We start from the raw sequence: 25,189 nt of genomic DNA on the forward strand, positions 1-25,189 counted from the left end.
AACCAAGCATGGGTAAAAGGCAGACGACGACAGCTAGGCCGACAATGAAGGGGACGGCGTTGAAAGGGTTGACGAGCACCAGGACGGCGAGCACCAGGGCGACGAGTACCAGCAAGACGACGACCATAAGGACGATGACTAGGACAACGAGCACTTCCCCCGTGCACAGCTTCCTCGGGAGGCGACCATGTGCCTCCCGCAACATCTTCGGGGGATATCGTCGGCGATAACGGCGGCCAGCCGACTCAGGGGTGTCAACGTGAACCGGGACGAGCAATTCGCTAGCCGACGCAGGACTCGCAGCCTTGTCTAGCCTTGCTCAACCATACCAATTGTGAGCAATCCGTTTGGTTAAAGCGTGCCCAACTCGTACCGCCGGCAGCACCGGATTTGGGGATGGGAAGGATAGTAGACGACAGCAACAGCCTCAGCAAGGGCAACAGCAACCTGGTCAGCGTTGACGTTCGGCCTGCTTGGTTGGTAGGGTATGGTAACACTTGTTGTGCCTGCCTCTTCCCTACTGCTTGGGCTGCTCGGATTGTTCGGGGAGAAACAGGCCCTATGAACGAAATAGAGCAACGGGAAGGGGGATAGCAAAGAGAAGAAGAGACCCGACGAAAAGACAGGAAAAGAAAAAAAGAACGAGAAAGAGAACTATGAGACACGACAAGGTCATGAGCCGATAACATAACCTCGCGGACCCGGGGAGAAAAACTCGAGGGACAGGGACAAGACCTGGTAAGATCCATGCCATTAAGTTCCAACCCTCGAAATTCGTGCTAACGGAACTCTGTGCTCCAAGAGGGGAAAAAAAGAAAACGAGTTCAAGGAAATGTTGCCTCTACCTGAGAAGTTAACACTCAATCCCATGGCGATGAAGTCGCATTCTGTTTTAGTTGACAACGGCTGACCATTATTAGAAAACATCGATAGTCGAAAGCCAGGGCCGAAGGCGGATACTATAACTATTTTGCTGTCATTACCGGCTACCGAGTTCGGTTCCTGTTTCCTGATTTCCAAATCGATAGCGACCGGATCAAAAGGATGATACGCGCCCGCACAATGCGATGCCAGCAGATGAGCGATGGCGTTGTTAGAACAAACGGTGAGCCCGCAAGTCCCCGACCGCAATTTCCTATGTCAGAGCACGTTAGTTGTACGATGATAGAGATGAAAGTTCTGGCCATCCCTTCAAAGACGACAAAGTTGTCGTCCCATTCTCTCCAACGATAGCTCGGTTTACGGATCTTGTAAATCAGAGGAAGCCCTTTCTCCTCGCCTTCTTGTTCATTCTTGCCAGTGGTACCAGTCTCTGGCGAGCAAGTCCGAGTGGACCACTGGGGTATCTGGCGAAGTAGCAGATTCATGCCAGAACACCCATCGACCTCGGTAGTATTCAGGTATTAATTTTCGCCAAGCGCTAACCACGTCTCACAAGTTACGTGATCGTGCTTGGTCCTTTAACGACGACGCCCTGAAGGATGAGCGAGCGTAGAGCGGCCGTTGTTGCCCTTTGCGATCGCTATCATGAGGGCCATGATCCAATATGCCATGAGCATTAATCGATTGCAAGTGGGATGATGAGGTTGAACTATCCATCCATCCGGCACGATGCAATTCTCGCACTGTGTCCGTCAAGGACAGTTTCCTTCGTCGTCAAGATGATGACTCTCTTTCTTTTCCTTTTCCCAATCTGTTTCGGGTTTCGTTTGATTCCATGTGGCTATCGGGTTGCGTCAAGCGAGCAAGCCAGGGTACTACTCCTGTATAGTTGGGTCTCTGACGCGAACTGATCAACAAGGGGAGTCTAAGTCGTTCCAGACCACATATCGGCCTTGACAATGTTCATCAAACTCTTAACAAGCGTCGAGCATCTCTCGTGGGGTTGCTTGAACATCGTTAGATGTTGATGATGAAACACGGAGGGTGCCGTGATATGGCCGTTACGCTTGGTGTGGTGGCCATGATGAGCGTCATGATCCACCTATGAATGGGGATAAAGATGAAGACTCCAAGAGCGTGATAAGTCCTTTGGCAGCAACCCTTTGTGGCCAGGTTGGTGAGATAAGAATAACGTGAGTGAGCGAACGAGACATTGTTTGCTCATTCCGATGCAATGGCAAGTCGCCATCATCCACTTAGGAAGGACGATGAAGGTGAAAAGTCCAATGGAATAGGCAATAACTCTTCAGAGTCGGAGTGGTGAGATAAGAAATGGTGTGGATGCCTGAGCGAGCGAGTGAGCATCCCATGCTCATGTCAATGGCAATGATAATTCATCAATATCCATAATATGGACGTAGGCAACTACTCCGTACGCGTCATGAATTGTTCCAGAACTCAAACAACCCTCCGGAGTCGAGACGGTGTGATGAAGGAGCGAGGGAGTGACGCGCTGTCTGTTGGTCTTTCAACGACAACGGCGATGACGATGTCATCTTTCTCTGGAGGATGACTATGAAGATGAACAGTCAGAGAGCGGGATATATTGTTCGGCAGCCTCAAACAATCTTCCAGAGTCGCTTCGCAGCCGAGATGGTGAGATGAGGAATAAGTGCCCAAACTATAACCGCGACGATGAACTCGTCGGCTGTGACAGCAAACGCTTGCCTGTCCTTTAATGCTGTTGGTCGTAGTGCGGGTCACGTTCGGATCCCTCCTGCACCCCTTTCTCATGGTCTTTCTAATTTCTCTTGGCGGCTATCTTCAGGTACATAAGGGTGAGGACGAAGGCGAAGAGTCCAACGGCGGGATGGGACGCTCGAGAATCTCAAACAACCCCCTGGAGTCGAAGTGACGAGATGCTACTTCTCATCCGGAATGATAACTATCCAGAAAAAAACAGTGTCGCCAAGTGATATTGTTGCGATTCTGTTGGCAGCGAAGGACCGCCTGGTGAACAAGCGGAAAGAGAATGAAAGAGAAATAAAGGGGGGAAGAAAGGATTACTGGCGAGCTTCGGATTTATGCAGGTCGTGCAGCCATGATCCTAACTGAAGCAAACTTGGCTTGAGCGAAAAATATGCTGGTGTGTAGGGCAATATGAAAAATGCCCGATGGTCGTACATCGATTGGACAGGCTGCGTATGCCTTTTAGTGTAGTCGTTGGAGCTTCTGTTGCGATGCACATAAGCTCCGAAATAACGGGCTCGGTGGCTCGTATTGATCGGCTCGGTCTGCCCCTTTCTCTTGCATTGCTGTTGTTTTGGTTTTGGCTTTTGTTCTTGTTTTTCCATGTGTTGTTCTGATGACTCCTGCCTCCCTGTTGAGGCTCGGATTGGTGCTGTGGCCGTTTGGGGTTTTGATATCTTGAGCTTCGACAGAGCCCGGAAAATCCCCGGAGAGCTCAAATGTGCCCAAACATGCCAACCGGGCTAAGATAGAAGTGAACGGGAAAATGTTGAACCAGACAACAACGGTCATGGACGCTGGTACAATAAGAAAGTGCCACTCTCCTCTCTATCCCCTTTCAGAGCAGATTTGGCATCGCATTCTTGGCGTGGTAGCAGATATTTGCTCGCTCCAAAGTGAGTCGTTCCCTCAAGAGATAACTCTCTGCCGAGTGTTCACTAGATGCTGCGGGAAGTGTTGGTATCGACGCAATGGCGATCAGGGCGGTTAACAGCACTGTTGATTGACACCACGCCGAATCGCAATGCATAACGGGTAAGTTGGCACTCCCGTTGCTTGCCTCAGTTGCGCGCTAGACTTGCAAAATGAGCAGTGTTTGTGATGTGGCGCATGTGTCCAAGCACTCCAACAGTGTCGAGAATCCGAACTCCTTGCTTCGGGGATTGTTCCTTCAGATGCTTCTCGTCCAGTAATGCGCGACGAAGGGCGGTGTTGGTAAGAATATACATAGAGCCCCGTAACGAATGAACAGTATTCATTCTCCTTGCTTTCCCTGTAAAACATGGCGCTTCGTCCGAGCCATTACATGCGCACGCAGAATCGAAGAGTCTCCCCCAGAGCCGGAGTGCAATGGCTCAATTTGGAACTGTCCAACTATTGCGGGATAGCCTCTCTTCTCGAGACTGATGCGCCGATGTGGCCGATCCTGACAAGGCCTACAATGAGAAACTTCCATCAGGGATTGTCAGTCTTGGAGTACCCTGCCACCCCACCAACTAGCTCTCTGGAACACCGCGGGTGCTTTTGTCGCATTCTCATCATGCGAAGGGTGAATCGAGAATTGGACTCTCCTCTCTCAACATGTCTGCCGCATGACGCAGGTACCAAGCCGATTTGTAAGGAACAGTACGTCTCTGTCTAAGTCCTCCAAGACACTGACAACGGTGAAAGACCTTTGTACTAGAACCAGTCCATTGTAGAAGCCTCCACGCAAACGGTCGTACCTGGTTCAAATATTTCAGACACTCGTCGGCAACAGTCAAGAAGAGGCTTGACAAGGGATGGAAATGCATCACAGTCAGATCTTGCATCAGCCGACCAACCAGCTAGCACTGCCTCAGAGCTCAAGCGCTTCGTTCTCCAAATCAAATTCTGTTGAAAACATTGTAGTCCTCCTGGCGGAAGCCGTGCACCTTTGCCAGGAGCCTTGCAGGTGTGTCAGGAGCCTTGCAGGTGTGTCAGGAGCCTTGCAGCACTCCGAGAACGACGAAGAGCCACATAACGGAAATCCACAAAGTCCAACGAGATGTCGAGCTCAGTGCAGACTGATGATGCTGTGCTCTTCGAGTGTCCCCTGGAAAGGAAAGGCAATCGAGGTCGGGGATTTGAGTCTAGCCAAGATCTCCCCGGCATCCAGAGAGGTCCACGATGTGCAATAGCCCTGAGTTGAACAACGACTCGACGAAAATTTGCAACTGAAATGACACCAGTTCGTCAGTGTTGTCGAAAAGTGACAGAGTGACCGATATTGGCGATGGTTTTAGTTTGCAGCCCTGACGCATGGGAACCATATCCCATTCCCCAAAACTCTGGACAGCATGCAAGGAGAACATCGAGGGATGCGACAGCACCTTTGGGGGGGACAAGGCCCATCCCACTTTGACCCGTTCGTGTTTTTCTTCCAGCGCCCAAGCAAAAATGATCATCCACATTTGGGAGGTTTCCCCATGTAGTCAGACGGTGGCATATTGTTTCCGCCATTGCACCTCCAGTTGGACATGTCCGACGGCTCGGAGATACGCAGGCTCGACAAGATATTTCGGAAGACGAGAGCGGGTTGGCTGGAAGAGTTTTGGAGTACATATTCGGGAATGGTTGGGAAGTGATCAAAAACAGGTTGCTTCCAGGGCAGAACCACAAAGGTCTAGCGATCAGGAAAACTGTTCTTGGAAGTTTGTGGTGAACTTGACGATTTGATTGTTTGATCTGCTACGAGGAAATTAACTTCCATGGCCTGGTAACGGGGGAATATTTGTGGGAACATCTTACCAGTGATATACGTATAGGACACCACCTAGGGAATGGACTTGACAACCCCAGGTTCGGATTTTCGAGCGATCGGACACTGGTGTCCCGAACTATCACCAGCTAGCACCGTTACATTATCGCCATGTCAAGACCCGTGTCGTTCCTAGATGTTGTTTCCTGGAGATGGGTTCGTGTCGAGATAGCACCAACAAGGTGGTTTTTTTGGTAGTGGTCATTGGGCAACATGTTGGTGTCGTCGGCAGGACATGGCGAAGGTCAGCGAACGTGCGACGAGGTGCGCAACAATTTGCTAGAAACATGGTCTAGTGTACAATCTGTCCGTTCGGTCGGTAGACTGTCGAGGCTTGCGAGAAAATCATGCTGGCGCACAGGTGGTGTTTCCCATCCCCAATGTCGTCGACGACCTTGTCGTTCGTCATCTTCGTCCTTTCTTTTGCGATTTTTCCTTGAAATTTGCACGTGCGGTTGTCTCAAACGTTCGCGGGTTGTCTCGTGATGTGTCGTTACGATGTGGACAAAGTCGCTAGTGGGCGACTGTATTGTCGTTGCCGATATCATAATGCAAAAAAAATATTGTGTTTGTCGGGGTTCTGGGGGAAATGCAGTGGGGGAGAACAAAGGTCTGGTGCTGACCTGCGCGGGGGTGGGGGCGGGCCCTAGTAGTATTTATCATTCCTCGTGCCCGAGAAACACGTACAATGTTCTTTTCTATTGACTAAATTATGCACACCAGATGAGTTCAAGTTATGGAAGAAAGAAAACTCCCATAGTGATATGCAACCTCTCCTAGTTACCTTCGTGTTTTTTTTTCGCCACGAATTGTCACTTTTTTCTCGGACATGAACCTTCATGCGGGTTTCTTTTCCAACCCTAACCCCGCATCGGACTGCACTGTTACAAGTCCGGCCGATTATCTTCGAGACTTCCACTTCGCAGGCACAGCTGTCATCAGCGTATCAGCACTTAAACCTGCTTGATATCTTCAAAGAGAGAAATAAACAAAACCCGAAGTTACCTTAGGTGCGTATATGCAGTTGCCGTGAAATGAAGTGGACTGGTTTTGCCAGGTTCCGAAGACGACGACCGAAGGTACAGTCAAGCCCCCTGAAACTGCATACTCCCGGCACTGCATATACGCCAGTTTAGTGCATAGAATTTTGGCTGTCTGGAATCCCCTGCTCACCCCAATATTCGGGTCCTGGAACTGCATATATGCCACATGCTGCATAGAATTTTCCCAGTCTGGATCACATACAGTTTTAGGGGTTTCTACTCTACTACTCTTTAGAATCATTCAAGCTGGACATGTTTATCACCAATCAAGGCTACAGATTCACATTTCAGCTACGACAACTTTGGGGGAAAGGCTTGTTCAAAATATCCTTCAAATTCATCATCCTTTCAAATTCATCATTCGTCAATCCTAAGGTATATCAACTTGCGTCCTTCGCCCGTCCAGAAAGCGCCGTGCGCATGAAAGTTAAAAGAAGGAAAATCCACCCATCGCGTAACCGCACGAGAAAGCCATCCATCATAGAAGGTCTTCCCTTCTTAGCTGTCCTCCACAATCCACCACCATCGTGTATAGTTCATCCGTGTCATGTCATTAAACTCCGCGTGCGCTCCAGTCCCGCTCCACCTCGCCCTCTGTCTTTTCTTTCCTCCTTCTTGCGTCCGCATTTGCCATCGGCACCCGAGTAGTGTCATCGAAGGCAGGTGCCGTAGGCGGTACCGCACCATAACGTTCAGCCCATCCATCCACCCAACTTCGCGCGCTCGTCGCTCGCTTTTTGAACCCTTCGCCTCAAAATCAGATCAGCCCACCACCCATATCCCCTCCACTAGCAAACACACCGCCAGCTCTAGGCGTCGCAACCATCCTCGCATCCCACTTCCAGTCTCCCCTCCAATCTCCTCTTTCGCATCCCTCGCCACAGCAACAGAGGGCTGGACCGGGTCTCCAGCAGCATGCGTTGCCTTCGTTGTCGCTGCAGCAAGCGGTTGCGTCGCGATAGCAAGCAGAAATAGAAGCGGAAGCAGACTTAGTTGAGGAAAGGCAGTCTCTCTAAAAGGTCTTGCTAAACCCACAGTTGAGGCCGCAGCAGTTGAAGTGCTTGCCGATGGTCATCCAGCCGCCTCTGAGGCCGACTTCTTGCTCTTCGGCGGCGTTGTTGGGGTCTTGGACGTCGAAGATGGTGGTGGGTGGTTGAGCGGCGGGAGACATGGGGTTTGATCTCTGGAGCAGGGAATTAGCATACAGCTAAGTCAAATGCGCCTTCTTCTAGCAAATGTTCATCCTGTCGCGAGGAGCTGAACGCAGTTCGCGCGTGGTGCGATGGGATGAGTGTCTTGCTGAGTGGCGTGGTGGGAATTGGATTGGGAATTGGCGAACAGAAACTCACGGGTTGCTCAGAAATAACAGCAGCAGCGGGCGCCGCCGCTGGGAAGTTGTTCATCTGCGAGATCTCCATCGTTGGTTGCGCGTTGGTGGTGGTGGTGGTAGTAGCGACCATTTTGTTTCTGCTCCCTCAGGAATAATTCAAAGTGGACGACGGGACGGCGCAAGAAATAATCGCAGGTCGTAAGTCGCAAGTCGCAGGTAAGGTAAGGTGTTCGGGTTGTAGGTGTCTAGAGGAAAGTTCGTAGACGCTCGTAGGTGTTTGTAGATGTTCGTGAGTAGCTGAGGCGACTGACTCGTTTCACAATCTGAGTGAGGTCTCGTTTATTAAGGTGGCTGGTCAAGGTAGGTAAGTCGTAAGATCAGGTCAGGTAGAGATAAAGGTCAGAGAAAGAGCAAGGTGACGACGGTATCGGCAGTTAGGTTCAAATAAAGTTTAAAGCTGCCCTGAGGAGGACTCCAGCGGCCCCAGTCCCCATTCACTCCAGCAGTCCCAGCAGTCCCAGCAGTCCCAGCAAACGAAACAGCGAAACAGGTACCCGCGTGCTACAAAAAGGTGGCGTAGACGTGCGCTTTCGTCGCAACATGGAGATGGCAAGGGCAATTTGCGAGCGGTCTGGACCGTTATCGTCACCAATGCACCACTGCTGGCCAAGGAAACTTTGTTGAACTTTATCGGCCACACGCCAGTGACGAAGTGACGATCCCCCGGACGGGATTGTTTGGTGAGTGGCCAGCGGAGCTGCACTGCCCCAATTGCGCCTGGGACCCTACACTTGGGGTTTCTTAAAACAAAATAGTCGGTACACAACGATTGAGGACAGCCAGTTCAGACCCCGATAAACAAGCGGAAAAGGCCGATTCAAGCTCACTATTGGAAAATTACTTCCTACCTACTTGTCTGGTAGCAATTCTTTAGTCTATCAGAGTTATTTGATTGTTGATATGGCGTCAAATGCTGATTCCGTCCAGCCGTACTTATTACTCAGTACGCATTAATCTGTCACAACCAACCTCGACTTCGTTTCCTTACGAGCGGCAAAAGTGGGGCGCCCCGGCCCTCTTTTCAAGCTTTCAGCTGATGTCTGTTTCATCCTGTTTTTGTTCGTTTATAACCACAACCAATCACATTCGGTCTTGCGAATAGTTTCGTGGAATCACCGAACGTGCATCACAGCCACCAAACAACCCTCATAGCCTTTACCGGAGAGCTTGCCCCTGCGTTATGCGTGCTGCTTTAGGGTGAGTGAGTTCTTACGCCACATCGACACCGACGACCACAACCGCCTCACTTGCATGAGCCTCTCGAAACTTGGGAGAACAAAGCATCGTATGTAGTCAAAACTGCTTCATTCCATGCTTGTCTGTCTATTCTCATATCTGCACTGTAGAGGAAAACCGCGTATACGGGTTCGCTTATGATTCTGATAGCTTATGATTCTGATACCAACACCAAAGGTCTTCTTCCTCTACCAATCCATTCCCGGCGCCACCAAAAAACATATAAGATCCCATGCATGTCCCATTTTCACCAAGCACATCATAAAATCTACGGAGAGTGTGGGCTGTATGTGTGTTGTGTGTTAGAGATAGGTAGGTAGGTAGATAATTCAGAAAAAAAAGTAAGATGTGTGTATTCGAGACCGTAACGTAACAATAGCACAATAGCTCATAAGCATCGATGGCTAGACATTACGGTTACCGTCATTAGAAAGAAATGTACAAGAAAATAGGGTTGATGGGGGATAAGGTAGCCAAAATTGGGGTATAAGATTCCATTCCGGGCAACTTTGGAGAGACCGAATGTATTTCCTTCGCTGATGTTTACGTTTATAGCTCTGATGGTTTACTCGTATCCAGCACCGCGCTGCCAGGGACTATCACCAGTAAGTTAGCCAACTGTACGTCTTCATCAACTTCTCAGTCACAATAGAAACTCACCTCGCGTTAGTGGTATGCGGCTTCTTTTCTGAAATCACCGAGTGAGGCGATGCTTGCCTTCTCGGCAGACTCGAAGCAGAATCCGTCATCGGACTCGGCGTTTGGATGCTTCCGCTTGGCCTGTGCCTCACAAACGGTTCGTCCTTCATGAGGGACGGGTCATTGCTCCAACGCCCGGAATGCCTGTTGGAATGGAAGTACGGGTTGCCCGTGTTGGAATCGGCCGTTCCCGGACGGTTCAGAGGGTTGCTGGGGCTCGACACCGCCGAGTCGTCATCCTCAAAGCTCAAGGGAGACTTGGTATAAAGCTTGCTCTCGCCACGCGCAGTAACACCCAGAGCCTCGAGTTCCGACTGCGTGTGCAGCTTCGGGTTCGACTTCATGAACGAGGTGCGGTCGTCGTTCATGAACTGGTAGCGAGTATCGGGGTTGTTGTGGAACAGAGTTATGGCGGTGGTGATGATAAGCATAAGAAGGAGGATCAAGCACACAATGGCGTTGGCGATCCAGAGAACCAAGCCCACTACACCGATAACCAAGGGCGGGAAGTCGAAAACATCCGTCAGAAGGAAGAGAAGGATGGCATTGAGGAAGTTCATGGCGCAAATGACAATGTTGAACGTGTTAGTGCTCTTGTCCATCCATGGGCGCATGACGGTAGCCGTAATGAGCGCCGCAGCCTCGATAATAAGAAGCGCGATAGCCTGGAGGGTGCCGTGGGCCTGAGCAAAGGCAATGAACATGCCCTTAATGACAATGTAGAAGAGGATAGGCAGGATGAAATAGTAGCCTGAAGCGCGGAACTGCACATACAGGAAACCCCACTTGTTCAGGGCCTGAGGGTCCGAGAACAAGATGTAGGCGGGGTTCCTATGAAGGGCAATCGAGCGGCGAGCAATCCGGATGACCTTCCAGGCGGCCCAGAGAAGGGTTGCCAGGAGACCAAAGAAGAAGAAGACGGCTAAGGCCACTTCCGCCGGAGAGTCTTTTTGGGTGAACTCCCACATGCACATGACAGTGACCTGCGGGAAACCAACAAGTCCAACTCTGTAAAGGATACCTAATGAACTGTTAGTACACGGAAAGACCAACATTGATGGCAAAGGCAACTCACCCTTGAGGACTGTAATCCAACCGGCACGGAACTCGGAGAAGGCATCACCCTTGACCCAGCCCATCTTGGCAAAGAGCTCAAGTCCAAGCTTGAACAGGATAACCAGGATAGCAGTGAAGACCACAAAGATATAGAAGAAGGTCAAACTGGTCATGAACAAGTTGGTTGACTCGATATTACCGCGGAACGCAACTCGCTGAATACCGTAGACGATATAACTGCCGAAAGAAGTCTGGATGTTGGCTCGCTTTGCGATTCTGCCGCCGACCTGGGCTGCGGCACGAGGCAGCATGGCGGTCGCTCGTTTGAAAAGGTTGATAGCGGGATCAACGTACTCAGCCGGTAGCGCACGCTTTACCTTTTCGACCTGGACAGACACGGTCTCGAGCGAGTTAAGCACGGTGGACGCGGTACCACCAGTGGCCCGCTGATACCATGTGAGGATATCCTGGATGAACTGGACTCTGATGATGCCCATACTCCATACGAAATCCTGAGTCCAGGATCGCACGGCAGGAGGAAGATGGACACCACAGAGACCGATCATGGCCTGGGCCTGGAAGTATCCATAAAGCGACAGCGTGCTGGAAGCCACGTGGGAGGCAGCGTTAGCGTATCCGAGACCCGACAGCAGGGCAGAGGACATGATGCCCAGGAAGACAACAGCCCAGGTGGCCCATTTGACACCGATCAGATCAACTACAAGCCGCCGAGTCAGCACTTTTCCCTGCATATTATAGGGGCAACCCTAAATAACCTACCAGTCATGCCGTTGGAGACATTGGCCTCGAGACAGGCAACAGTCTCTCCAGCCATCTCTCCGCCCGTCATGTTGACAAAGACCTTAACCGTGGCATCCAAATCGGGGAAAGTGTAGGCGATTCCTGGAATTTTGTCCTTGACATCGGGGCCGAGATCCAGCTTGAAGGGATTGCTCATCTTGCCCGCGTTCATGGGGCACAAACCAGCCAGACTCAGTGATTCGTCGCCGAGATTGCACGGGTCAAGAACCTCGTGCATGATTTGGTAGCCGTAAGCCAAGATGCGGATGTCGAAGACAACGTAGCCCTGAATAGACGAGGTGGCGAGCATGTTGATGTTGACGGTTCCATTGTCGGGAAAGAACACGACGTCGAAGAGACTGGCTGTGAAGCCAGAGTTTTCCTGGCATGCCGCGAGCGAGTTTGATTGTAGGACTCTGTCGCGGGCGAAGGAGGGGGCGACCAGTGTCGCGAGTGATGCGAGGACCGCAAGCGGTCGTGCTGACCAAAGCTTCATGTTGTCGGATTTGTCGTTCTCTAATCCGTTTAAAAGTTTCCCAAATTCCCAAACACAAAATTAAGGTTGATAGTTGACGATCCAAGTCCAAGTAGTCGTTAATTGTTTGTTTCGTTGTTTTCACAAATCCAACATTATCGTACTGAGCCACTCCAACTCGTAATCGGGAACTCGGGAGGATCGCGACTGGTGGGCAATCAAGGATGCACAAATGACAGCGGGTATCGTATTAAGCTGATGTGAAATTGGTGAACGTATTTATCGGTATCGGATCGTGTCTGGCGATTGAAAGCGACACACGAAATGGGGATTTGTCGTCGGGGTTTGCGTGGTGGTGAAGAGGCTCCTCGGAGGATTGTTATTGGTAATACGGAGCGACAGGAGGGATGAGGAGAGCGAGTGACGAGAGATGAGAGAAACGACGAGTTGGCGGGGAGAGGCAGGAAATCAAGTTTTGTTGGTATCGAACTAGTAGCGAGTGAAATCTGCCAACAATCGACGGAACGGAAAAGGCACGGTGTGTTGGTGCTGTTGACCCCCTTTCGACGACGAGAACACTGTCGATGGTGTTTTTTTCCCGATGTTTGTGTGTTGTTTTGGTAAAAGGGACAAACTCGAGAAGCGAAGGTGCTCGCGATGGACTCGGTTGTTGCGATGTGGATTCCTGGAAGTTGAATGCAGTGAACAACCGTGGAGACGGGAAGTGAGAGCAACTGCGGTCCTGGAAACGGCGGGTGGGACAGTGGACAGTGCAGTTGGGCAGCGCAGTGAGCAACAGCGGGTTCCATGGATCACCGTTGAGTTGGGTGGCCCGGGCAGGAGTGGTCTTGGACTCTTGAGAGGCTGGCCGGAATCCGGATGCGTTGCTTTTGCGTGAGGAGATTCTGCATTGGCAGCTGAATCAGCAATGCTGCCAAGTGCCAAGCTCTCTTTGAGCCAGTTCTGTTGCTCCACTTGGCACCCGACCCGGTCATTTTGTCTGTTTTTTTTAATATTCTGTTCCCAGCAATGCGGCCTTGGTTTTTGTCTGATACGAGTGAACGATGCCACAGTCAGCGTTGTTTTTCCGAGCTTATTTCTCACGTCTCCTCACACTGGAATGCTTCGGCATGCCCCAAAGATGTCACACTATCGGTCACATACAAGTGCACTACACAAAAACTGATACGGGAAACGGCATTATTGGAAATCGTGGCTGTGCTATCGTGAGCTTTTCACCTGCAATGAAATGAATGGGCAACTTTGACATTGGCAGCCGGTCCTCAGGGTCTTGGCATTGGAAATCTGCAAGTGGATGAGATCACACAGTGGGTTCCAGGGCCTTGGTGGATTCGGTAAATCCACTCAATGCACGCGGCGGTCTTTGCGGTTGGCCAACCAGACGCGGGGGGCACAGACAGATCTGCCCGAAAAGGGGAAAGCGTGCTGAGGGCGATCCCGATGACGAACTCAGGGGCGCCATTTCACTCCGGAAGTCTTGAGGTTGTCAGTTGATCGCGTCGCCGCCCGCTGTCTCGACTCGTCCATTTTCTTTTGTTTCCTTCTTGCCACAAGCAGGTACAGACAGTTGGAACATTTCTGTGTTGCAAGCCGATCGTCCACCATCTTATCGCTGGTATTGGAACTTTACAATTCCGATCAAGACAAATCATCTCAAAGCCAACATCGCGGAACAACACCACATGTGAAGCTGGTCACTTTCACGGTCCGGAGCCTTTTTACCGAATAAGACCACGGTTGCCTACTGCGCCTTTACCACCAACACGAGGTTCGTGCTTATGCTCAGCCAGCCAACATGTTGGAAACGCCTTGCAGGTACAAACTTCACTTGAATCGCATTCAAAACACCGCCGGAAAATAAGTGCCATTCGTCAATCACAAAACACTTCGAGGCAAGCGAGGTGAACTTGACGAACTTAAGTCGACATACCATCCTCAATTCTAATCATTTAATATCTTCTACTATCCTTCCCAATATTCCAAACCAGAGTTACCCCATCTTTACAGGTTCAAGTCTTCCTCATCCTCACTGCATCTTACACATGCGCCGCTGGTGGTTTGTTAGCACCATCTGCCCACGCGAACATAAAGTCGCATCGGCTGCCGTGAGATGCTGATGCATCACAGGCTACAGGCACCAACAGCCCTATAATCCACCCCACTATCCACGACCTCAATCCCTTCCTCATCCCTCGGCCAGCTTTCCCAGCGCGATAACAGTCTGCCATCCTCATCTGCCCTTTCCCAGAGTTTGATTCCCATCCCATCCGCGACACAGCTCCCTCCCGCTCACTGCATAGCCCGCCCGGCTTACCCGTACAAGTGTGCTACGTCGGAAGGCAGATAGGCAGACAGGCGGGAGCCAAGCATCAGCGTGACAGCTGTGTGTCTCGTGTCTCGTGTCTCGTGTGTGTCGCATTTCCTCCCGTCGAAAAATCGATGGTGTAACAGATGGAGGGCGCTGACACAGATACTGGATTTCCTCCTCTTGTTCCCCGCATCCTGCTTGAGTGTGGCAGGGCATCGAAACCGCTGACCCAGCTCTCTGTTCGGTCCCGTTGTGTCGGTCTAGGTCCGGACTCGATTTCCGTCTCTTGAATTGCCCCGCTTTTGACCACTGTAGAACCTAACCCCAGGCCTCCAAATCTGGTCTCGTTTGAAGCCTCGTCATAATAGTGATGGTAAGGCGTCGACTATGCCAGTCGCATATCATCTTCCTCGAAATATCCATCCTCAACCCTGACCAACAGTAGCATCCTGTCTCCTCAGCGTCGGAATCGAAGACATCATGCTGCGTCTGGAAGAAGTTGAGCCCATCGATCGCTGAGATTCCATCATGCTGCCGGTGCTGGACTGAGAAATCGTCGCGTACTCCTCGTTGGGCGGGGTAAGCAGACGGTGATAGGAAGGCGGGTAGGGCATCCTGTGCAGGTGGCCGCGGGGATGGGCGTAGCGGCGACTGTTTATATTGAAACTGGCGTCGCTTTGTTGGCTGTAGCTGGGTTGGCTTTGACTTTGACTTTGACTACCCTGGCTTTGCTCTTGTTGCTGCATGATCTTGATGTCGGTGGGGTCGCGGTATAGCATGCTTAGAGGTATTGAGTGTTGTTGTAGCGGGTTGTGGGTTTGTGAGTGTTCTTGCTGAGAAAGTGAGAAAGTGAGGTGGCGCTGATCTGCGGGTTGCAAAATGAGAATGTTCGAAGGGTCAAGGTAAGGTTATCGCTTGAGATCGTAGTCCATAGTTGTTTCTTTAAGAGCTATGTAAAACGGACAAGAGAAGCGATATGCGACGGCACCTCACTTATAAACAAAAGCGCCCTAAACAGAGAAAGCTGAAATTTGGGACGGAGTACAATGAGAATGTCCGTCCCAAAGTGGCGATCGCCATGACGCCCTCTCCAGGCGGCGGTTGCGGTTGGTGGTCGTACCCCTACACCACCACCAGAAACAGAACCACTCGGGCATTGTGTGCCCAGACCTTGTTAGGCCCAGGCCGCCAACGGCACCAGCTGATTTGGTGCGGCGGTACCTCTAGGCGGTAGGCGGAGCGATGAAATTCCATTTCCCCTTGGGACACCACTCAGCGCTCCATGGCTTTGTTACAGACGGGACATCCTAATTCGGAGACAACAACCAATTGTTTGATAGGGCGAGAATACCCGAAGTTGTGTGGCAAATCGGGGACTACGGGGCTCGCGGGGAGTTTGTGGAGAGTTGTGCCATGAGATAGAAGCCCTGGGACTTCATGCGACACATCTGATGGAAGGGGATTGTTCTTGTCGAGGGTTGTGCCGTTCGGGGTCGTTATGCGCTGGCACCTCACCTCACCACTAACACCACTCACCAGTTGGTCACCAGGCCTTACATCGGATGAGCCATCACAAGGCCACACAGGACCACACAAGACCTCAAGGTGGAAAGAAGATTGGAGATCCGCGGCTTGTGAGGTTGTGAGGTTAGAGACATTCATCCATCCATCCCATCCCATCCCATCCCATTCTATCCCGTCCATTCGGATAAACCGTCGCGAACTGCCCACGAAGAGAAGACAAGGCCGCTTCCAGAACGTCAAGAACACAACACTTCGCGACACTACGCAGCCCAAAAATGTCCATATGATTTCATTCTGGTCTCAACTGGCCACCATCGGCTTGTCGCAAACAACCGCTTGAGTTCTGGTTGTGAAGGCGAGGAATCGCAAAGAAGGTGTAAGGGCAATATTCTTCAGCGCTAACAATTGGAGGCCTTACACCAGGTGATTGGTGGGGATTGCAGCCTAATGTGTACCGGGTCTCGCGGGTTTGAGCCGGGATCTTGGGACAGAAAGATGCCCATGTGGAAATGTGATTTAGGCTTCTTCGACGAGCCAAGCCCCATATCTTCAGTACCTGGCATTAGAGATACCTACTGCGGTAATGCGGTAAGACTGGACATGCCGTTCATGCCTGGCTTGGATCGGATGGCAGGTGAATCATGAACGTCGAGGTGAACCAAACCTGGGTCAGAAATGATACCCAACCCATACTCACGACCATTTGGGGCCGGCCCAGGCAGTCCGTGGCACAGCACAGCCCTGTCTGCCTAGGCCGAGCCTTCAAGGTTGAATTATGATGTAGTATGGTCTTCATCTGGAATCATCATGACTATCAGATGTTCAGAGTTGGGCATCGGAGAAGCATCATCATCGTGATGTTGGATGTAATGAGGTTTAATTAGGCCGCTGAGCCGAGTCATGATCTTTGTATCGAATTTGTTGAGGACTTGAGGGAGATGGTTATCCAGGGGTATGAGTTTGGAAGTTGTACAACTGCGCCTGAGGTCAGCTTGTAGTGAGTCAAACGCTACACTTACAGTGACGAGATGAAGTTGAGAGTCCGTCGAGTTGATCTCGATCTCGGGAAGGGGATTTGATTTGGGTGGTCCGTTGTTCGCCTCAACTGGTAGTGAGATAGACAATGGCGCAGTTGATGGGTTGGGCTCGACATTTAGTGGGAGTAGATGGAGTAGGAAACGAGACGGGTATGAAAATCCATGAGGGCTTGGTTGGGTCCTTTCATGTGACCGCGCCGTTGACCTCTGTGTTCCCGCCGGCGCCGGTAGCTCTTTCCCCGGGACCAGGAGACAATCCTGATCATTCCTACCCTCGAAACAGAGTCGCTCCGAATCTCGGATCCACACGGCCACCTGACTAATACCTTCACTCACGGTCGAGCCCAGTCGTTCGGTAGACATATCCAGTTTGCGGTTCTGCTTTCAAAGTGGCAATATCCTCAAAGTGGAAAGCCGGTCGATGTTGACAACAAGACCAAAAAAAGTGTAATGAACAGAAAAAGGGGACCATTAACCCCTGGAAATTGCGCCTAATCTCTCCGATTACAGTGGGTTCAAGCACTCTCCACAGCGAGCAGGGCTGCCACGTGGCGAGCGGGACGGCCACAAGTAGTGGAGTCTTTTGCTCAACCACAAGCTGTCAAATCGTCATTTCCTCAAACTCACTGAAGCCAGATTTGTCCCATCTCATTTGTTCAGTTCCAACTCATGATGCCCCTGAATTGAGGCTCTTCAACATCCCCTCACGAACCTGTTACGGTACACTTCCGAAGGCACGACACAATGGCCGACCTCAAAGAACCGCCACCATCAACAACACCACCTAAATCCTCAACCATCACCACCGAAAATGCACCACCACCACCACCACCACCACCACCAACCACCACCACCACGCGCGCCCTCCGCGGCGCATCCCTCCTCATCCTCCTCCAAATCCTCTCCCGCGCCCTAACCTTCATCGCCAACCAAATTCTCCTCCGCTTCCTAACCGCCTCCCTTCTCGGCGTCTCCACGCAATTAGAAGTCTACTACCTCTCCGTCATCTTCTTCGCTCGCGAATCGTTGAGGGTGGCCATTCAAAGACAAGATACCACTGCTTTATCCGCATCTCTTTCCGGGACCGCCAAAGATGCCGGTGGCCCGGCCAATACTGCCGTGGCCACTCAGGCACTAATAAATCTTTCGCACTTAACCACGCTGCTCTCTCTCCCTTTGTCCGTTGCGTTCGGGCATTTGTACCTGACTTCCCTCTCCCCTGCCACGCTGGCTACAACGCCGTACTTGGCTCCCAGCCTCTATATCTACGGCCTTGCTGCCATTTTGGAATTGCTGTCGGAGCCATGCTTCGCGGTGATGCAAATCCGGATGCAATTCGGCACCAGAGCAGCGGCCGAGAGCGTGGCGACTTTTCTGAGATGTTTCGTGACGCTGGGGATAGCGGTCTGGGGAGCGAAGATGGGGAAGGAGATGGGGACGTTGCCGTTTGCGATGGGGCAGGTTACTTATGCGGTGGGATTGTTGGGGGTTTATTTGGTGAAGGGGTGGGGGTTGGCTGCTAGGGAAGGGTTCTTTTTGCTACCGAAGAGGATGGTTACTGCTTCAAGGGAAGATGGTGGAAGTGATGGGGGTGGGAAAGACGAGAAGAGGATGGAGGTTGAAGTTGGGAACGGAAAGAGAGCAGCAAAAGATTTTGTGATGGGATACTTCTACCGCCCCACGCTCGACCTCGCCTCCAGCATGATGGCGCAAAGTGTCGTCAAGCACATCCTCACGCAGGGCGACACTTTTCTCGTCAGCATCTTGTCGACGCCCACGGCGCAGGGGGTTTACGCTTTGGCGAACAATTATGGCGGATTACTTGCGAGACTGGTTTTCCAGCCGGTGGAGGAGAGTAGTAGGACTTATTTTAGTCGGTTGTTGGCTGATTCTAGCTCCGCTGACGGTTCTAGCCCTACCACCTCTTCCCCATCTACCTCCTCTCCCAAGGCTTCCACTTCCCCTACCACCCCTTCTTCGTCTACAAAGTCCTCCACCAAGAAAATCTCCCAGTCAGCCCTATCCCAGGCCTCAACCTCCCTCCTCACCCTTCTGCGTTCTTACATCCTCCTCTCCCTACCCCTCCTAGTCTTCGGTCCACCCGCTTCCTCTCCCCTCCTAACCCTCGTCGCCGGCCGTCGCTGGTCTGTCCCTTCCACCAGCAGCAGCACCACCACAGACTCAGCACCCGCCACATTGGCTTTATACATGTATTACATCCCCCTCCTAGCCCTAAACGGGATTCTCGAAGCTTTTGTTTCCAGCGTGGCTTCCGAAAAGCAAGTTCATCGGCAATCGTTGTTCATGACGGGCTTTTCGATAGTCTTTGCTGGGACGGGATACTTGACGCTGAAGGTTTGGGGGTTGGGTGCTAGGGGGTTGGTGGTTGCGAATGCGGTGAATATGGGGCTGAGGATTTTGTGGTGTTGGGGGTTTATTGGGGGGTGGTTTGCTGAACGGGTTGGGAAGACTGGTGAAAAGGATGGTGGAAACAAAGATGGTGGAAACAAGGATGGGGGAAAAGTGAGGGTTGGAGTATTGGAGGTTCTGCCAAAGCCGGGTGCGGTAGCGGCTGCTGTTGTTGCTAGGAGTGTTGTTTCGCGGGTTGTTAGAACAAGTCAGGAGGTGATAGGTGCGAAGGAGGCGATTTGGGAGTTATTCAAGATTGCCGGGGTGGCGGTGCCTTTTGTTGTTGCTGTGTGAGTATTCTTCCCTTCTTCTTTTTCCCTCTCCTTTGCCGTTACCTGATTTGGTTAGGGCAAAATCCGCATGCTTTTATCTTGGCCATAAAACAGTTTATTCACACTTGAAAGGGGATAGGCTAACATGACGACAAACAGTGCCATCGCCGAAAGAGAATTCTTGCTGAGCGGGTATCGCGCTCTTCAGGGTAAGAGACAACAACAGTTATAAAGGTTCTAAAGACACCAATACACTCAGTAGACAAATAGACGACCCATGGACAGATAGACACAGAAAAAGCCGCCCAAATGAAAATTTCAATTGCCCGAACAAAGTTAACAGAAATGAAATGAATTTGGCTCCAATGTCTTCCAAAATTGTGGTATCTACATAACAACCTCTCTACTACAGATTTTTTTAATCGAAAGTAATCTTGGTGGCCTTCTTGTTAGGATCAATGTCCTTGTAGAAAGAGCCATAGGCGTCGTGGGCCTTCTTCTTGACGGTGGTGCCGAACTTGAGAAGTTCCTCGGGAACGGGCTGCTTGGCGGCTCTGAGGATGTTGACGAGGCTGTTTGTCACGAATGGTTAGCATGGGGATGCTGTAAGAAGAAAAGAAAGGAGAGGAGGCTTACGATCCAGAGTGGGCCTTGTCGTGCTCGGTGAAAAGAGTGATGGCCTTGCCCAACTTGCCGGCACGGCCGGTACGACCGATACGGTGAACGTAGTCCTCGATGGTCAAGGGGAACTATTTTTTCATTCAGTTAGCACTTGGTCATCGAACAGTAAACTGGGTGGTAAACTCACAGTAACGTTAACAACAAGCTTAACCTCAGGAATATCCAAGCCACGAGCAGCGACATCCGTAGCGACCAAAACGGAAGTAGATCCCGACTTGAACGCCTCCAAACTGCGGGTGCGCTGATCCTGCCTGAGGTCACCGTGAATGCTAGCAACCTTCATGCCCTTGCGGGTCAGGAACTGCTCAACACGAACGGCCTCCTTCTTGTACAAGCAAAACACCAATATCCTGTCATCCTTCTGGCTGCCCTTCTGCGCCTCCTTGAGGATCTCGTACAGGCGGAACTCCTTGCCGCGGGGATCGACGACCTCGACCTTCTGCTCGATGCGGCTATTGGCCTGCAACTCAATGTTGCCGTTGCCCTCACCGTCGCCGCCAGCGCGCGTCCGGTGGCCGATGGTCACCTGCGCCGGGTTGATCATGTAGCTCTCGGCGAGCTTCTGGATGTCCAGCGGCCAGGTGGCGGTGAACATGAGCGTCTGGCGCTTCTCCCTGGGCGGGCACTCGGATAGGATCATCTTGATGTCCTCGGAGAAACCGCGGTCGAGCATGCGATCGGCCTCGTCGAGGACGGCGAAGCTGACGTTGGCGAGCGAGATGGAGCCCTCGCTCAGGAAATCCTTGAGACGACCGGGGGTGGCGGTGATGATGTCGACGCCGTTGTTCTTGTACAGTAGGTTGCGCTGCTCGTTCTTGTCGGAACCACCAAAGATGCACACGGCCGAGAGACCGACCAGGGAGGCAAGTCCGGAGAGGGCGGCGTGGGTCTGCATGGCGAGTTCGCGGGTGGGCGAGACGATGACGGCGCGGGGGTGGGCGGTGCGGTCGCGGCTGTTGAACTTGGGCTTGGGGCGCGAGGCCAGGGACTCGACGCAGGGCAGGGAGAAGGCCATGGTCTTGCCGGAACCGGTCTCGGCGATGCCAATGACGTCGCGGCCGGACAGCGAGAAGGGCCAGGAAGCGGCCTGGATGGGAGTCGGGGTCGTATAGGCGGCGAAGGGGTTCTTGGAGAGGAGGTTGGAGTGAGGAAGCTGCTTGAAGTTCATGATGGGGCGGAGGTTGCTGGAGGAGGGGTCCTTGATGACAATCTCCTTCTCCTTGAGGAAGGTCTCGATCTCGGACTCGGGGAGAGCGCTGAGGGCGTCGACCTGCTTGTAGGTGTAGACGCCGTTAGGAGAGGCAGCGGCGGCGGGAGTGGAGGTGCCATTGGTGGTTGTTTTGGAAGCGCTGGTTGACTCCTCGGTGGTGGACTCCTCAGACTTCTTGGACTTCTTCTCCTTATCCTTTTTCTCCTTCTTGTCCTTCTTTTCCTTCTTCTCCTTCTTGTCGGCTACGGGCTCGGCAGCGGCATCGGGCATGGAGACATCCTCGGTGGACTCGGTGGCTGGTGTTTCGGACTCCTCCTTCTTCTCCTTCTTGGACTTCTTGTCCTTCTTCTCCTTCTTGTCCTTCTTATCCTTCTTTTCCTTCTTCACCTCGCCGTCGACGGGGGTCTCGTCGGTGGTCTTGACCTTCTTGGCGAGACGGGCATCCTTCTCCTCGCCCTCGCTGCGGGAGTGCTTCTTGGTGGAAGACATGGTGGTAGAATTGATATCGCACTCTCGCACAGAAAGCGATTGGCGATAGATGATGGATGGGCGATTGTCGGAAATCAACAATTCGCTACAGTCCAGGATCAAGAGAAGGAAGGGTCCGAGGGACGGGAAGGCCAAAAGGGTGCCGCTCTGTTATCGCCAATCCTGCGACACGGCTGGGAAATTTTCCTTATCGATAAGCTTTGTCAGTGGAAAGACCCTTGTAACTGCATCTGTACCTGGTCCTCGTCTGAACCCCACGGCTCCACCAGACAGCGTCAGCGCCTGTGAACGTGACCGTACCGTACAGTAACATGAAATTTTGGCGATCAATCGGACGTGGTTCAACTGTTCATTAATTGTTCAGAACAATCCTCGATTTTGTGAGATGGAAGGACTTGAAATGTTCATTCGATTATTGAACAGTCCTTTGGTTGATCAAGAGCTTTGCACAACTGGAGCTCAAGAGTTGGACTGGTTGGCTGACAGGGCTCTTTCTCATCCTCATCTGGTACGGGACGCGGAAATGTAAGATATCGTCATGCTTGCTTTGCACTTACACATCACCCCTGGTAAGTTTCGTTAGCGTACGACTGCACAACGTGATTTTCGCAACTCAACTAAAATTCCAACAATTTTTCATGCAAAAAATTGGTATCAACCCAATGCGTTTTTCCAGCTTCATACCCTCTCTCCAATTTTCTGTTTTCGATGTGCTTGTCCTGTTGTTTTGTCGTAAAGTTTTGCATACCCCTGTCACGAGAACTGCGCTAACAACCTTTCAAGGGGTGATGTGTATACCCCCAAGACAATCACATCGATAACTTCCTCTTATCAACATCATTTCCACGATACATACAATTCTAGACACACAAGTTCTGACTCAAAATAAATATTCCTTTTCCTGGCCTACCTTCCCAACAACTCTCGTCCCTCCAATCTCCTCGTATTCCCCTTCACTATCAACTTCGCTGCTCTTCCGTCTGCAACACCAAATCCACCCCGTCTTTCCCATCATCACTCCCACTCCTCCACGCCGACCACACTCCATTCTTCCCTTCATCTTGATCCCTATTGTATTTTTAATATTTATCCTCATTCAGCCTCCCATTCCCAATAAATCTACTCAAAACTCAAGGCATAATCTCATTCAACTGCTAGTAACCCTTCTACGGACGGGCACCTTGAAATATCTAGTGGTACTCGCGAGGCCGGAAATTCCTTGGATTGGTCATATGGTGGTATCGTCACATTCCAGTCATTTTCTCCAAGGGGACGTCCAGGTTATCGACACATGGTCTATATGAATGACGAATAGTCCTCTTGAGACCATCGAGCGAAGCACTACAACAATGAACCTCGATGGGACATGGAGATCTCGGACTCTGGTACTTGCATTGTCTGGATTTCCCATCGGAAACCAGTGACGCCTTCCTTTATTTCAGGTTGAACTTGCTAGTCGCTAGCCATCACCAGTATTTCAAGCTGGTCCACAACTCGTCAACTTTCTTACAAGAACACCTCGCAATCTCAGCGAGAATATGGAATAGTGTATCCCAACCATCCTTTGCAAACCATCCTCAAGAGCTCACACTCCGGCATCTCACCATAACAGCCACCAAGCATCATCCTCACTTCTCACCTCCCGCCGGTCTCAAACAATCACAACCACAACCTCTCCCCCAGTACACCCAAGCCCACACCCTCAACGACACTTACACCAGCCTTCACCTCCCCGCGGTTTCCGTTACCTAGTGCAGTGGCAGACATGCCCGGTAGGCGCGTAACTAGAACAAAAAGAACATCGTCGAGCTTTCGTAGGGTAGGGTATGCAGGCAGCTTTGGTGGACGGCGGGGGTTCGACCCTGGGTGCTCATGGGCCACTGAAGCTTCCTTTGTCCTTTTTACCTTGAGAGGTATCTATTGCACCGAGATTACCTTCTTTCGTTCAGTCGCAGCATTTTCTGCTTCTGGATCCTGTCATTACGTTTGTTTCTTCCTTCTCTTTCACATCCCGTCTTCCTTTACCCTGTTCTCGTCCTGAACGCCCTTTCTTTTTAACATATATGGCAGTGTCTAGCTACCTTTTGTATTACTTTTACCATCACCGGGGAAAGACAAAAAAATAGAGGATGGCTACCAACATGGCTTAAATGAAGAACCAAAGGAACCACAAAGAGAGTAGAAAGCTATGAAAAACATACAACACCTGGGATTCGCTGGTGGTCACCGACTCAGCTACTAGTTAGGCGATATGTCTGCATGTCTATGGGAGTGGGAAGGACATGAAACGGGTCTTTTAATCACGTGGTAGGGTCAAAAAACTGAACATCCACCTCCCATTCCATATCGTTCTGACGGAGGCATCACGGTGAGTGGGGAGGCGGCGCTAAAAAGATGAATATAGTTGGGCAAATTATGAAAAAAAAGTCGACCGTCCCGACATTGCGGCTAGATTTTTTACACGGGTAACAACAAGATCGCACTCGGTCAGAAGACCATTCCTGATTGGTTCCTAGTACTTCTCGGCCCAGTTATGTGTATGTAGATGAGAGCGTGGCAAGCGAATCTCTCGCCCTTGTCTTACTGAATCACGATTTGGTGATCCACTACGACAAATTGATCACGATGAACCTCCTTCATCTACCTGCCTTAACCTACCTTCTTCATCTTCCTGCATTAGCCTACCTCTTCCATTCCATCCTGGCATGTCATAACCATGGTGGTTGGCTTGCAACACACTGCCGGCGCAGCCGCCAACAACTTTGTAGACAGGTCCATTTGCTGAGAGAGCTGCATGCCAGGGCTGCGAAACAAGGTGACGGTGGCGTTGAGAGCGGCAAGGCAACCACAGCTCTAGGATCAGAAGCCGGAAGCTAAGGTGGGATGGCTTTAAGCCTGGGTTGGGCTGGGGACGATGGCCTGAAAATGAAGCCTCATCGATTGACAACTGTCGAGGTGTTTGGTCAATTGAGTGCCCACCCGCCGACCGCCTGAACTTGGGACATGGTCAAACCAAACCGCAAGCCAGATTATACAGTGAGGCCGGGTTCCATTGCCGCGTATTTTGGAGCTGACCTTTTCTCCAGAGCGGAAGGCGAAGACAAGTGGAATGGTTTGAGGTTGTGTTG

General features: G+C 51.4%; 5 protein-coding genes across 5 annotated transcripts; 1 reads left to right on the forward strand and 4 right to left on the reverse strand.

The window, feature by feature from the left end:
• Positions 1-6,653: 6,653 nt before the first annotated feature.
• SMAC4_09012 (uncharacterized protein) lies at positions 6,654-7,913 on the reverse strand (the record flags this gene model as incomplete). Its single annotated transcript, XM_003343918.2, has 2 exons — positions 6,654-7,636; positions 7,803-7,913. The coding sequence occupies 2 exons, from the start codon at positions 7,911-7,913 to the stop codon at positions 7,466-7,468; spliced, it is 282 nt and encodes a 93-aa protein (XP_003343966.1). The 3' UTR covers positions 6,654-7,465.
• Positions 7,914-8,956: 1,043 nt separating this feature from the next.
• Positions 8,957-13,095, reverse strand: SMAC4_09013 (uncharacterized protein). Its single transcript, XM_003343919.2, has 4 exons — positions 11,615-13,095; positions 10,854-11,552; positions 9,740-10,799; positions 8,957-9,675 (listed from the first exon to the last, which is right to left on the reverse strand). Exons 1-4 carry the CDS (start codon positions 12,129-12,131, stop codon positions 9,645-9,647), a joined length of 2,307 nt encoding a protein of 768 aa, XP_003343967.1. The 5' UTR covers positions 12,132-13,095; the 3' UTR covers positions 8,957-9,644.
• Positions 13,096-14,864: 1,769 nt separating this feature from the next.
• SMAC4_09014 (uncharacterized protein) lies at positions 14,865-15,218 on the reverse strand (the record flags this gene model as incomplete). Its single annotated transcript, XM_003343920.1, has 1 exon — positions 14,865-15,218. One exon carries the CDS (start codon positions 15,216-15,218, stop codon positions 14,865-14,867), a length of 354 nt encoding a protein of 117 aa, XP_003343968.1.
• Positions 15,219-15,499: 281 nt separating this feature from the next.
• Positions 15,500-20,021, forward strand: SMAC4_09015 (uncharacterized protein). Its single transcript, XM_024655779.2, has 2 exons — positions 15,500-19,699; positions 19,841-20,021. The coding sequence occupies exons 1-2, from the start codon at positions 17,745-17,747 to the stop codon at positions 19,911-19,913; spliced, it is 2,028 nt and encodes a 675-aa protein (XP_024511609.2). The 5' UTR covers positions 15,500-17,744; the 3' UTR covers positions 19,914-20,021.
• Positions 20,022-20,099: 78 nt separating this feature from the next.
• Positions 20,100-22,151, reverse strand: SMAC4_09016 (uncharacterized protein; the record flags this gene model as incomplete). The annotated part of the gene is made up of 3 exons (XM_066090880.1): positions 20,490-22,151; positions 20,318-20,430; positions 20,100-20,253 (listed from the first exon to the last, which is right to left on the reverse strand). Exons 1-3 carry the CDS (start codon positions 22,059-22,061, stop codon positions 20,100-20,102), a joined length of 1,839 nt encoding a protein of 612 aa, XP_065947593.1. The 5' UTR covers positions 22,062-22,151.
• Between the last annotated feature and the right edge of the window lie 3,038 nt (positions 22,152-25,189).

Source organism: Sordaria macrospora, chromosome 6 (assembly GCF_033870435.1).
Source record: "Sordaria macrospora chromosome 6, complete sequence".
NCBI lineage: Eukaryota > Fungi > Ascomycota > Sordariomycetes > Sordariales > Sordariaceae > Sordaria > Sordaria macrospora.